The 14,992-nt window shown below is 41.1% G+C and overlaps 1 protein-coding gene across 1 annotated transcript; it reads right to left on the bottom strand.

Annotated features, from left to right (window-relative positions):
• Nucleotides 1–1,206: 1,206 nt before the first annotated feature.
• ccdc3b (coiled-coil domain containing 3b) lies at nt 1,207–12,548 on the bottom strand. Its single transcript, XM_047581940.1, has 3 exons — nt 11,816–12,548; nt 6,418–6,592; nt 1,207–2,032 (listed from the first exon to the last, which is right to left on the bottom strand). Exons 1-3 carry the CDS (start codon nt 12,172–12,174, stop codon nt 1,739–1,741), a joined length of 828 nt encoding a protein of 275 aa, XP_047437896.1. The 5' UTR covers nt 12,175–12,548; the 3' UTR covers nt 1,207–1,738.
• Nucleotides 12,549–14,992: the final 2,444 nt, after the last annotated feature.

Below are 14,992 nucleotides of genomic sequence, written 5' to 3' on the forward strand. Positions count from 1 at the left end.
CCTCAAAAGTGGAGCCAAAGCAAGTAGAGCTCCCCCTGGTGTCTGGCTGCAGTATAGGTCATAAGCTCCGCCTCCTCCATGTTAGTGGATGGGACTTGGCCCGAACTAAAACACTAAAATAGACTCTTTTTTTTTCCTTACAAAACTAACTACGCAAAATTAATACATTTTACGTCGTTAGACCCCTTCATGACCTTCGTCACTGTGACGTCACAACGTTATCTGGAGGCAAAACTGAGGGAAGCTTGAGGTTAACAAAAAACATTAACTTGAAGTTTTATCGCATACCACCTACTATCAGTCGTAGATGACTTTGACTGAACACGGGGGATTTTTGTTACAGGTCAATGATAATGTTAACCGCTAGCTAACTCAACGTTGTGTGTTTCAGGGGTGTTGAAGCAGAAAATGCATTTACCACGTTACCCTCCGCAGTTATTCCGCTTACTTGTTATAATATCTTTGTTGGAGAGGCTTCACTTGATAAAGACATACCAGACTTTGTCCCCTCTGTGTCCTCGTATGGTCAATTCGTTCATCCAGTGAGTGAGAGTGTAGTGTTGGTGAATATAGTCCCATCAGTCAGGTTCAACTTTTTAAAATAACTTCCACAATCTTGGAGAGTGAGTGTATTAGTATATTCTATAAAATATGTGTTTTTCTCATCCATTCTTCCCAAAACAGTCTGTTGAAATAAGCTAACTGGCTTTTACAAGCTACAGTGTTTGAGATGTTTTGCCTGCAGCTAAGCCCCGCCCCTCAAAAATCGTCACATTGTTTACAACCGTGAAGGTGTCTATAATGTTGATGCATGTCCACGTGTCATTTTGTTTTTGGACAAGTCTCGTTTTAGATGGGTATGTAATGCTGTAGAAAAAAGGATGTGACATAAAGATCGAGCACCAGATGCCACGACAACCACCCTGTAAAGCAGTACAGTGCATAATCCAACATTTCCTTGTAACTGTTGGAGGGAGAGTAGTGCGTAGTATTAATAAAAATAAATGCAAGTGAGGAAGTGTAGCTGGGTTTTCGATATTGCGGCGCTGAGTGGCTGTGGGAAAATAGCATCAGTTTGGCCAAACGCAAAGAAGTGGAGACACGCCGTCCATATTTATACAGTCTACGGTTGGCAACACACACTGATTTCAGCTCACAGCCTTGTCTCATACTCTGAGCATCCAAATTTGCAAAACTCCTTAACACTTCAGCAAATCAAGTACTTTATTCCACAACTTACATTTGTGCCCCGTTTACTTTGAAAAAGAGAAACCTGGTTCGGAATCATTGCGATGAGAGTATTTCAGAAGAAATGCAATGTTTATATGATGAATGATGTGTCCAGCACAGAAAAAAAAAAAAAACAGATATTCAATTTTTAACGATTTAACATGATCTATGTTCTGTCCTCTCTAAATGTTTGAGCTACCACTAAACTAATGAAAGTTGAGATGAGGACAGTTAATAGCAACAGTAAGTCAGAAAAAAATCATCACTGAACAAACAGTTTGTTTTGTCGCCTCAGTGGCACAGGTCAACTGAACCACGATCAACGCAATGTGTTTCGTTAGATTAACAAAGTTTGAGAGTGCAGCTGTCAAAGCTTCAAGGGATGAATTACATTTCTCTAGAAATAAGATGGAGAATATAATAATGTTTGCTGTCACTTCGGCAAAATTTTACTCACACACAGAGTGGTTTTTGCTGAACAAAACTGAAAAAACAAAACAAAAAAACTCTAGTTTTTGAGCTTCTTGGAGAGGATCTTTTTCAGTGGTTGGGTCTTTTGGTTCTGGGTAGTGTCCTGATCCGGGTGGCCTTGGGGCGTCTTTGACTCGTAGAGCTGTTTGAAGCTGAGGGTCTGCTGCTCCTTTGTTGTTTCCCGTTGTGCCAGACGTAGCAGACGTTTCATGGTCTTCACCTTCTCCTTCAGGTGGCCATTGGCTTTCTCCAAGGTACGCACTTTCTGGGAGAGAGTCCTGACTCTCTCCTCCTCCTCGAACAGAGCCTTCTGCACCGTGGAGCACAACAACTGTCAAGGCAAGAGAAAAAGACGCGTCTATTACAGCTTTTACGGTAAGCACATTTTATTATCTGGAAAGGCGGTGCATGCCTGGTAAAGATGCAAAGAGCTGTAAAACAAAACAAAACAAAAAAAAAACACTTGGACTCAAACATTAGCAATCAGGTCCATTTGTGGTTATCTCCAACTTAACAGTATAAGCTCACAGTATGTTGTGCAAGATTTTCCACAAAATTTCACCCTGCACTACCATTTGAATTAAGTCATTTAGAGTCCAGTGTCCGATTTAAGCTTTTTCTGCCACATTAGTGACGTAGCACTGGACAGATCTGCTGTATCTGATACTGGAGTCAAATGACTGAAAGCTTCAGACATGCTCTTGAAGCTAACAACCAATGCCAGAAGCTTAGTGCTTTCGAGTTTGTGGCCAAATCCCTCGAGATGGTTTAAATGTTTTGTGCCTAAAAAGGAAGAAAAAAGGTTCATTAAGTTTTTTTTTTTAGAAAATTCTGTAACCGTCTGTGGGATTTTTTTAATTATTATCATGTAGCAGTAAATTTACATAAGCCAATGTCAACACGCTCCAGATAGCAACAAAGATCAAGCTGATGTGAGGAAAGTGGTTACACAACACGCTCTCCCTGTTTTACTTAGATGAAACCCAACATGCCTGTGAAGCAGTGACAGATAATCCAAAGGCCTGGACCTTTCTTAGGTGAAAACAATTGGCTCCAGATGCCTCGGACGGCGTGCGCGAGTGCCTGAGTGCCTGAGCGTGGATTTCCTCAGCAGATCCTAATGCTTCCACATGTACCGGCGTGAAACACCGATGTAAATTCTCGGTCATCAGATAACAACCACTGAGGGCTTTGAGGGAAATGTTAAAAATGTGCTGCCGGCTGCCGGCCCACATCCCTGGTTAGTACATTATTTGTTGTAATATTAGCCGTGGATGTTTCCCATGTGCTCTTACTTTAGCCCCAGAGGGATTTCTGTGCAAGTATGAAACGTTATAATGCAAAGAATAAAGTTTAAAAGAACAACAAAATCGCACATGTGCAGCCACGGTATGACTTTCACTTTAGAGGCTCACTGAGGCAGGTATCTAATACTGGCTGCAGGGTAGTAGCTGGATTGAAATATTAATCAGCATATTCATTCTCCTACATTTTTCTTTTTTTTTTCATTATCAAATTGTTACAGTGAGCGTTGCACAATAAAGCCACATTTGCATGTATATTCTTCAGGCATGCTAGGACACACAGTACTGTGCAAAATTTTCAGGTAGGGGTGGAAAGAAATGCTGTAAATTAAGAACGTGCAAGAGTAAATAGATGATTTTCATCAATTAATAAAATGCAAATCTAAATCAAATCAATATGGGACGTGACCACTCTTTGCCTTTAAAACAGCAGGAGCTCTTCTAGGTACTTGCACACAGTTTTTGAAAGTACTCGGCTGGTAGGTTGTTCCAAACATCTTGGAGAACTATGCAGACTTCCTCAAATCCTTCTGTCTCTGCATGTAATCACAGGCACAGCCCATGATAAGATGATGAGATCAGGGCTCTGTGGGGGCCATGCAATCACTACAGATAGTTCTTAATGACCTTGGCCGTATGTTTCGGGGTCTTTGTCCTGATGCACAATGAATTGTGGGTCAGCCATACACCTCCCTAATGGTACTGCATGATGGATAAGTATCTGCCTGTATTTCTCAGCATTGAGGACACCATTAATCCCGACCAAATCCCCAACTCCATTTGCAGAAATGCAGCCCCAGACATGCAAGGAACCTCCACCATGCTTCATTGTTGCCAGCAGACACTTATTATTGCAGCGCTCCTCAGCCCTTCGGTGAGCACACAGCCAAATATTTCACATTTTAACTCATCAGTCCAGAGCACGTGCAGACATTTTTCTGCACTCTAGTTCCAATGTTTTAGTGGATAGCTGAGTCTCTTGGCCCTGTTTCCATGTCAGTGTACGCCTTTTTGGCTGCCACTATTCCATGAAGACCACATCTGTCCAGACTTGTCTGGACAGTAGATGGGTGTACCTTGGTCCCACTGGTTTCTGACAGTTCTGAGTTGATGGCACTGCTGGACATCTACTGAAGGGAAATAAGCCTGATGTGTTTTTCATGTGCTGCACTAACTTTACTTGGCCGAACACTGTGTCTACGATCCTGCAAAATCCCTGACGTTGTGCAAGTCGAGGCTGGTTTGAAGGCAAAGGATAGCAGCACCAAATATTAACTTGATTTAGACTTAGTCTTTTTTTGTGGCTCACTTTGCATTTTGTAAATCGATAAAAAATAAACAATTATTATTCATATTTTTTGAAAGCAAAACATTTCTTTTTGCACAGTACTGTGTGTAAAGTAAGAACAGGAGATCTTCATATATATAAAAAAAGTACTGATAAGATAAATGTAAGTTATTTGGTGGCTCCAAATAGGATCATAGGTCTTTGGCTGCAGGAGAGGGACATAAAGAGCTAAATATGATTCCCAGAGAGCAAGCAGACAGTACGTATGTTGTACAAGTGTTAGTATGCATTATCAAACATATATGATATTGCAAAACACTTAAACTCTGTTATTACATATGATCTAATATTGGTGTAGCAGTTGTAATTTGAGTATTTTTCAACTAGAAAGACAAATATAACTTACATTACAATTTACCAACATGTCTTTCTTTGTGATACTTAAATGTAAATCCACCATCATGTCAAAGGCCGACGTAATGAAGATTAGGCCATTTCAATTCTGCAACACTGTCAATGTTTATAGTGTAAAGAGGGATATGTAAGTTATTTCTCAAATACTAAAAAGGAGTGCTGTAATTTCTCTGTACGTGTTTGGACATAATAAGAAAATAAGTACACTGACAAAGGTGAATGGCACAAAGTAATAGAGAAATACAAAACAAATGGCCCCAACAGAAACAGCAGAGATGGTTTAAGGTCCAGAAACCATTTCCCACAATGCCACACTGCTACAGAGAGTCTTCCTGCCTTGTAAATAATCTTTAAAATAAATATTTAGCGGCCCCAAAGCGCATCCATGTGGCACACCCTCAGTACTTGGAAGGCTTTTTTATTGTCTCTGACTTTAGGTGTTGCATCTCTGAACAGTGAAACATTATCTGAGTCACCTCCCGTATCGGAGGGGAAGGTATCTAGTAGTATCTTTGTGTTATGACAGGTTTTGCTTTGGTTTACAGCCGACAGGTCAGAATGGGTCAAACTAATATTTCTGCATTAGAGACATGACACTGTGGTAAAACAGATTGTTACAATAATGTTTTTATTACTTCAAATGACTTCATCCGTTGTGATTTACTTGTGTTGACACTGGATCTTATGAGGTGCATTGCGTGTTCGGATATGATGTGAGTTTAGGTCAGTTGTCTAAACAACGGTTGCTCAGTACCGTTAACAACAATGTCTGTTTTTATTTTGCTTGGAGGAAATCTAATCATGACAATGATGTAAGAAAGCTGCACTGATATCCACACGCCATTCCTTAATTATAATCACAGGCCTGACCCAGAAGTTTGCTGTTAATGGAAATATAAAACCATGTTTTCATTCTCACGGAAGATTTTTTGCTTTCATGAGCAGACAGCCAATTATTGGAAGCAGAAAGAAGAGGTATGACCTAAATCAGCAGGATTAAGCCAAATGTTTGAATTCATTAAACCAGATAAAGCGGCAGTGAGTGGCTGGAAACCATTTATATATTACTACTGACACATGGACCGTGAGACAAACTGCAGGGACATGTGTTTACCGGTGATATTTAAGTACAAATGAGCTTTCATCAGTTAAATAGTGACAGCATGTTGTGAAGAGGCGATCAGAGACTGAACCTTTTGATTAAGGCCATCTTTCAGTTAAATGTGCATCCTTATGAGGGTATCAAGTGAGCGTCAGATTCCCTGGCACTGTTAAGTTACAAATATTCACGGTCCTGTCTCTGTAATCCAGGAACCATTTGGTGATTAACAGTGGTAATATACTTTTATGGTGTATCCACTTTCCCTGGTTTTACTTTAGTGATTGTGTTTTTTTTTCCTTTTAAACATAGTGAGTTCATTGTGTGGCCAAACCTCTGGAAATGTGTTTCTGGTTTCCCTTGTAATAAAAACATATTACTTTGCCAACGTCTTCACTGTTACACTGTTACACAAAAAACAAGATGTAATACTGAATCCTATTTAGGCGAACCACAATACACTTGGCTCTCTGGGTTTATTCCACTCTATTACCCAAGTATCTGTGAAGCCACTACAGACCTTTAACAACTGAATGAAATTAGATGTTTCTTTCAAGCATTTTATCAACACCACATCGGGTCTGTGTTGATGGTTCTGCGTGGCTACGTACCCGGCTGTCCTCCTGCGCCTCCCACTCTGGAGTAAAGGTGTGGACTTGGGTTCCAGGTGTGCAGTTGGAGAACTGGAAGAGGCTGGCGAACATGCGGTGGTTGTCTACGGTGTCAGGGAAGATGGCGTCCTGGAAGTTCACTCCGTGGGGAACAATGTTGTAGTTCTCATCCATCCTGCGTGGCAAAAATGGGAAATACTCCATTGATCCAGTGATTCTCAGTCATCATGGCATATCCAAAACCAAACCTGAAACAAAGGCAACTGGACTCTTTGGGTTTTTTGTCAAGATTTTTCAGCACCGATCCAGATCACTTCTTCTGTTCTGTACAACTGGGTTTATAAACTGGGGAGTCAAGGGTTTTATTAAGAACATCTGTGGGTGGTGCCCACTTGAGACTCACATGACTATGGTCACTCAGTGACCAAATACTCCACTTTGATACTGTTTTTTTTATTCCTTTTTATGCTTCTTTTCCCCAATGAGTAGCACTTTAATGACCCCGTGATGGGCAGAAACCTGTAAAGTGTAAATTTAAGTTAAACTTTCTGGGGACAGTTGTTGAGACTATTTGTTAGTGACTGATAAATTATGTCTAAGTCCAACTCAAACCATTTGGCCTATCCAATGGTAAATAAACACAAAAATACATATCTTTAGGCCCCTTTCACATTGAGCAAAGATTTTATCAGCTTGGCTTCGATGTGAACATGAATGCCACATCGATCCGCTAATTTACACGATGACGTTGATGTACCTGCCTGTCAGACTGTGTCATTGTAGAAGCTCCAGGACTGTGAGCAGCTCAAAAGTTTTGGTTTACTCTCATAAGAGACTGATTGTTCTTTTTTTTCAGTCAAACAAATCAAATGTGTTGTAACATGATCGTTAATGGTGGCGCATTGGTGAATTAGCCCTATGTCATGTTTGAGGTAAAAGGGGCGTCAGTAAATTCGTGTGACAAGAAAGATGGCATTCAAAGAAAGACATCATCTCATCTTCCACTGCCACTTATCCTCACTGGGGTCATGGGGGTTTTTGGATCCTATCCCAGCTTTCATTGGGCGAGAGGTGGAGTATACCCTGTCTATCGCAGGGCTAACACAGAGACAAGCAACCATTTGCAATTTAGAATCACCAGTTAACCCAACGAGCATGTCTTTGGAGGGTGGGAGTAAACCGGAGTACCCGGAGAAAACCCACGCAGACACAGGGAGAACATGCAAACAGAAAGGCCCGAGTCGGAGAAACACATCACGTAATACGTAAAGCTATAGCGTGGGACTTTTACAGGTAAATTAGCTTCCAATATATTCACAGTTTCCACACTGCAGCTTTAATTGTCATCCGGACTCAATTCAAATTGAAACAAATGGACGTGCTTGACTCAGAAACACTGAGTATTTAGTGATGTTAGATGAACTGACAAAAAGCAAAATTGTTAACAGATTTCTGTCTATTTTTATGCAAATAAAAGCATTAGCGGAATGACTCAAACCTGCAAATTACAAGCCAAAGGGATTTACGGTGCATGTTTCATATCTTTAGGAAGTCTTAAAGCTGCAGGGTTTTGTACATCTGGATTCCATCTTGTATCCCTCAAGGGATACGAAAAGTTTGGCCGCCCCTATCAGCGACTGTGTGTCTGTGTTTTGTGTGTGGGTATGTGTGTTGTAAGAGGAATAAGAGAGTTGAAGTTTTGCATCAACAGAAAAAGTCAAAGGTTAGATGAAGGACCGTCGAGCCAGAGAAACTTGTCTGGCCTCCGCAATTCCAGGAAAAATAACTTAAAAGAACAAATAACTCAAATGAACTCAACAAACCTTTTTTTTTTTTACAGAGCGCCCATTGTACTAAAAGCAGCATGGGCGCAAATGCTTTCGAAACAGTTGATGTTAATATGCACGTTTCATCGCCTTTAAGTTCCTGTATCTGGTTGGTTTCCATTGACAGGGAAGTCAGAAATATTAAAGGAGTGAAACATGGGCTGAAAGCAAACGTGGATTAAGCAGAACACTCAATCTGTCTTATTTAGAGGTCTTAAGGGAAATCCTCCACTGCATTTTTCTCCATGATAGGCCCTCATTTGTCCTGTCCGGGGAGTCTATACTCATGACGGATTGGAAAGACTATTTTGGTCCGAGATTTTGTTTTTTGGGCTCTTATAACAGGAAGCGAATGCCCACTGGAGACGGTGATGAGAAGTTGTTGTATTTTACTTGCGAGTCAGCACGGATTCGCAGCGTAGCCACAACAATCCTCCTTTGAAACTTCAAACCCGAATGTTTTGGGTTCACAACGAGGAGGCTCAAGCTGGCAAGAATGCAGTGAAGGAGGGAATGCAAACACTGACAATGTTAGGCCATATCTCATTTCTTCAAACCAACTGATGTATGAGCATTTGGGTGCAGCGGTCCCGAATGCCACATCAGATAAAAGCAAGCAGTCCTTGGAAAGTTATAAAGTACTTACAAGCAATAAAGATCCTTAGGAGATAATTGAAGTACACCACTATGAGCTTGTCTCATTTGAAGGAGTAACTGGAAAACACACATTGCTTTCTCTTTGCTGAAAGCTTCATACAAAGGCTAGAAGCATGCTTGCTTGGCTTTGTTTAAAGGTGACAAAATCCTCCTGGTGCTTCCTCCATGGTCTGCTTATACACTTACACTTAACATCTTGATTAGCTGATGCCCTGGCAAGGGTAGGCACTTTTCTACAACTTCAGGAATTGTTCCTCCAAGCCCAGAAATACTCTGGCTCATTACCTCCTGCTGATTTTCACTTTTTTTTTTTTTTTTTTTTTTTTTTTGGATAAAACTAATTGTTTCACTCTAGAGGTCATGGTAGATTGATTCTGTTGTCTTTGGCCAGAGCCAGACGAGCTACCTGCCCGCTTTTTTCCAGTGTTTATGCTATGCTATGCTATGCTATGCTAAGCTTAACAACCGCTAGCTATTGTCTTCACTTTAGAGTCAAATACAAATGATATTATTTGCCATCGACTAGTAACAGTTTGAATTTATATTCAAAATGTCAACCTATTTCTTAGACTGCTTGAAGATAGAAGGAGTAAGTTGTGGACCAGCACTGGCAGATTATCTTTTAGCGTTAGCATTAACAAACAGCTTGTATAGGGCACCCATAAAATTTAAAAATAAATAAATATATGTAATGAATTTACATCCAAAATGTCAACCTATATCTTGGACCGCCTGAAGGCAGCAGGAGTAATTTGTGCAGTAAGAGCACTGGCAGATTACTTTTAGCGTTAGCATTAACAAACAGCTTGTGTCAGGGACACATAAAAAAAAACAAAACAACAACCCCAGCTTATTCGCTGTGACATTGTAGTGGCTGCTATTAGACATTATTAATAGAGACAAAAAGTCCAAACAAGGATGAGGGGTCAACACATAAGTGGATTTTAACGTGGGAGGCATGTATGAGATAAAACTCATCATCAATCTCGGTAAAATTTGAGGGAAACATCTTATTCAGTGAATAGTTCTCTAGAGCTGTGGAGACCACACATTACTGTACTCAGGCATTAAAGTACATATTCTTAAGCATATGTCTGTGAAGGTTCTCAGTCATCCAGGTCATGGCTTAAAACTCTGCAAACCCACTCGCCTTTTTTGGACATTCTTAAGTAAAACTGCAACGATCTCTGTAGTAGTTACCCTTAGGTGTACCAACAGAGGATAATGAAACCCTCCATAATTACTACCTTATTACATACCCATGTGAAGGACATTTTGTTTATGGTAGACCTATCATTTGTGGTCCAACTTGTTTTGCACAGGAAAATGTGAGCTTTCATTATCTGCTTGGTAAACACTGAGAAAGACCAGTAATGGTTCACTGTAGTCATCACTGCTTCTTAATTGTCTTCAGGTCTGCACTGAAAAACGCGCTTTTCTTCGTCCGGGCTCATGAAGTTTCCGATAGGGGCTGTCCGCCTGATTACAGGGAGAGGTTTCTCCATCACAACAGGGGACAGCAGAGTCACCCCCGCAGGCACGATTAGCTCAGACCGGTGAAATCATATTAAAAGCCTCTCAGTCGACATCCCGCACAGCAATACCCGGTCACACATGTGTGACTTTGCATATATGATGTGTAACATATGCTATAAATTACTGTTGTTGTTGTTGGCGCTGCTGCGAGACCCATATTTGGGACGGCCAAACATCAAACTTGAGGAATGCTTTTTCAGTGCCCCCCTTCTGAATATCTAAGTCTTCATCAGTTTATGAGCAGAATGTACAGAAAAATATCGGTAAGTCCTGTCAGCACTCGTTCCCTTCATCGTATGGCATACTGGTGTATTTAAGCAGAACCAGAGGTGGTCCACCCAGCTGCTGGTGTGCTGATAACTCTAATAAGCGAGAATTCTTTGTAGGTTCACCTTCAAGCTTCAGTGTCTGGCTCTGTAATTACGCAGGCTGGAATGCAATTGACGTTTCCTGAGTAACAGTGTTGTTTCTGTCCAACACATGTTTAAGAATTAAGCTGCTACATACTTTGGAGAAATCTGAGTGGAAGGTTTGGCCAGTTATTACATGCATTATTAACCCGAAATCAGGTCGTCACAAAGACAGATGACGGGTGAAAGGGAATATACCTGTTTGAGGATAGCAGCCATTCAGAGCGCAGAATGACTGGACCCTTTGAGAGTCTTTATTTTCTCTCCAGAACAGGCCTAAATGGAAACTGGTTGTCATTGGAAACGGCGTTCAGGCATTCAATTCATGGATCCATCAAACACAGAAAAAGAATCACATCCTCAAGAAATGGAAGGATTGTTCGAAATATTCAAAGCTGACAACATCTAGAGATTTCCAAAAACTTTAACCGCTCAGATGATGGAGTTACTTTTATTTTCACCATTTGAGATAATTAAAAGCTGAAACTTGCTCCTCAGGTTTTAATCTGTAGCTGTGTCAGGTGTCAGTGTGGACAGGTACTTGAGCCAGTTCAGCGACATTTTGAGGCCAGAGTTTTGCAAGTGACCTTTAAGTAGAAGCGTCTTTATTTTACTAGTGCAGACATGAAGAATGGACACTGTTATTGTCCCCAGCCAGATGTTTTCTAAAAGAAAAATCTGTGTGTCACATTTCTGGATTGAAGATCTGTGCTGAGTTGAACTACCTTGATGTATTATATGTGCAATGTGTGTGGAGTCATCTTAGGACAGCTACAGAGAATAGTTACATCCTGGGCTTCAAACTCTAAGGATGAGGTAATTTATGATAGAGAATATATGAAGCACAGCTGCATAACTGGTTGTGTCTTTAAGACTCAATGTTAGTTGTTAATTGCTGTGGTTGATTTATGTGTTGCATGGGAAAAATGTCATGCACCTGTGATAGATACATATATAATAGTCCTTCACCTTAGAAAGAAGTAGTAGTTGTTGTCTTTGGTGACGCTGTAGGAGAAGCAGGGGAAGTAGCCCAGTCCGGTGACATTAAACCTGGAGCCGGTGGGGACTTCCAGCATGCTGCCCCACGCCTGGTCGCACAGGAGTTCAATCTCGGCGGAGAAGAGCAGGTCGGTGTCGTGCTGCCACGGCAGGTAGTTGTAGACGCTGTACGACTCCTTGTGCAGGGCCAGCACCTTGGCAAAGACGATGATCTCCGCCAGCTCGGCGCGGCACGCTTCCGTCTGCGGTCGCCAGTCGTGGGGCAGCTGACATCCCCAGCTCCCATCAGGACCAGCAGCTGCCAGGATTAACAACAAAATAATCCGCATGATGTCACTGAGATCACCGGGGTCCGCGGGTCAGAGAGGCGCACAGTGCTGCTGATGGATGCACTTAGAAAAAAAAGAAAAAAGAAAAGAAAACTTTTACCACATGAGCATATTCCAGTTATAGTGCCCGGTCTATTGTTGAGGCTTTTTAAAGCAAAGGTTTTACGCAGCAAAATCTCCACGGATAGTTTCTTCCCTGTCGTCCTGCTGTCTCCTCCAGCTACAATCCCTGCAAGTGGATCAGCCCATTCACGCCGGCATCCTCTGAGAAAAGACGCAGCCTCTCACCGTTGATATGAGAACAGGAGGAGCAAAAAACAAAAAAAAACAACGAAAAGAAAACTCTGCTGAGCGCACAGACCAGTGCACCTGCAAAATCCCCCGTGCATCATTCATTTTAAATCATCCAGGTCGTTAAATAGTTTGGTGTGCTATTTAGAAGTCATCGCATCAAACAATAAGGTTAGACATAAAGTTTATGAAAGGCCAGTGGCGCCCCCTAACGTCAATTAGGGGCAATTACAGTTATTTCTTGAGTATACAGGGCTCCATAGCTAATTAAGGCCTTATGTTGAGTTGGAGCTTCAAATCGCCAACCTATTACATTTCACAATCTGTATAATAAAATAAATGGCATCAGGCACCATGTAATCCAATCCCAGCTATCATCCCTTCAGTTTAGTTGTGTCAGAGTTCTGACGTCGCTAATTGAAAAGATGTATATTACCTACCTAGCCAGCATGCTAACGGGCTAGTTCTGAAAATAGCAAGATATACAACTAGAATTTGTTTTATGGCGTAAATACATTGCTTATATACGAAATAATGTACAGTTAATAATAGATTCATGTATTTTTTTTGTCATAACAGGCCAAGACAGATGAACTGTATGTGGATCGTGTAGTCCTGTGTCGGTGCAGGTAGTGTTTTACTGTTTGCAGAGAGGGCCAGTCATGCATTTAAAGTGTGAAAACATAGTGGAAAACACTGTACCTTGCAATACTAACCAAATGTTGGGTAATCTCACTTGAATGACGGGGACTTTTTCCCGCTATTTTTATCTGCAGTGGTAAGGCAACGTAAAGCCGTGGTCCTGAGCTGTCATCTGAAACTAAAGCAGGGAAGGCTGAAGGCCCAGTAATGAGGAGCATCTCCTGGGCCAACATCGGTTACAGTTCATAATCCACGTTCAAGGATAAAATGTCTGACTACGGATCACAAGAGACTGGAGGTGACTCCTGAGTGGCCTTTAAGTACTGTGACAGCACTTAGCCTCTTTAGACCTGAGCTTTTTATTTTTTCAAGGTATTTTGGATCAGTACGACCTAAGACATATAAAAACTAAGCATCATCTTTCAACAGGAAGTAGTAGTCATTAAGTCCTCCTTCCTATGTGAACACTGGGATTATTTAATTATTTATATTATAATAAAGTTACCCAATGTGTAAAAATATAAAACTGTTTATTTTAATGCCTGAACATCACTGAGCAAAGACAGAACAATGAAGTCCCAACATCCTCAAACGAGTACTTGCTAATTAGCGAGGTTGTAGCGTGTTGCTATTGATGAAATTTGTGCGTCATGTCACACTAGACACGTTAATAAGAATAAATATATAAGTTTTAACCATAAAATTTGATGGGTTCTGTTCCTCATCCACATCCTGTGATTGTCCGTAGAATGAGTCAGATGAAATGTGCTTTTATCGACTAGTGTACTGACCCTTTGCTACCACTAGATGGCAGACTAAAGTGTCCACTAACGAGGACAACAGGCTTAAATGAAGCAGAATAAACTGCAATAAAACCTAAAACTTAATGTCCCCATATGAGGACGTAGGGTCTCAGGAGGTTAACTGACTTTGACCTTCCTGGAAGAGTTTGCCAAAGTAAATGTATTCTTTTTTTATCACCTGGTTAATTGAACACAAAATAATAAAAATACAATCTGGTAAATGCAGACACAGAAAAACAATAATTTCTCAAGAAGTGATGAAAAAAAACCATCATGGAATCAGTGCTGTACACATGAGAAGTATCCACCGAAGACTCCAGCTCCACTCCCAGGACAGAGCCAGCTTTACTGATAAGTTTGTTGAGTTTGCTGGCGCCAGCTGACTTCATGTTGCTGCTCCAGCACATTATAGTGAAGGAGATGACACTGGCTACCACCAAGTGATGGAACATCTGCAGTATGATTCTGCACACACTCAAGGCCCTAAGTCTCATGAGATAGTACAGACGACTCTCATCTTACTCACAGAGAGCGTCCATGTGTTTAGTCTAATCAAGTTTTTTGCTTCATTGGACTCCTAGATATAGATATAGCTTAATATTACTCCATCATCATTAAATCATCCTTTCCATGCAACTTTTACTTTGTCCAGCTCTCTGCCTCCAGCTTCTGGATGTCTGTCTTTGGTTCTCTGATGATTTCAAGTGTCTTTTCCACCGCTGGTTTTGCGCCAACGAGCTGAACTTTCCATCTTGTGCTGGTTCCTGAAGCTCATGGGGTTCACAAGGATTCATCTAGAAGTTTAAACCTGCCGTGTTTAATTTATTTCAAACGAACCGAATGAACAGTGAGTCCTGTACAACGTGTAAATTAGCAATATCGACCAAGTACGAAGTTCTCTTAACCTACCTAACTTATAAATTTGTACAGAGAACAGTGATTTTAACTTGGAGCAGTGGGCAGCACATACTCAGCATCTAGGCTCATACAAATCTATCCAATTTCTTATGAGTTACACCAATCAGGCAAAACATTTATTTAGGTGTCCCTTTTGCCTCCAGCTTTGACTCATCAGAGAATGG

Source organism: Mugil cephalus, chromosome 4, assembly GCF_022458985.1.
Source record: "Mugil cephalus isolate CIBA_MC_2020 chromosome 4, CIBA_Mcephalus_1.1, whole genome shotgun sequence".
NCBI lineage: Eukaryota > Metazoa > Chordata > Actinopteri > Mugiliformes > Mugilidae > Mugil > Mugil cephalus.

Bases quoted from the DNA above. Each gene is read 5' to 3' on its own strand.
- ccdc3b (XM_047581940.1), bottom strand. From the start codon at position 12,174: ATGCGGATTATTTTGTTGTTAATCCTGGCAGCTGCTGGTCCTGATGGG. The intron at 6,593-11,815 runs GTGAAGGACTAT...TTTGCCACGCAG, and splicing joins AACTACTACTTCTTTCTAAG to GATGGATGAGAACTACAACA. The intron at 2,033-6,417 runs GTACGTAGCCAC...TTGCCTTGACAG, and splicing joins AGGCGCAGGAGGACAGCCGG to TTGTTGTGCTCCACGGTGCA.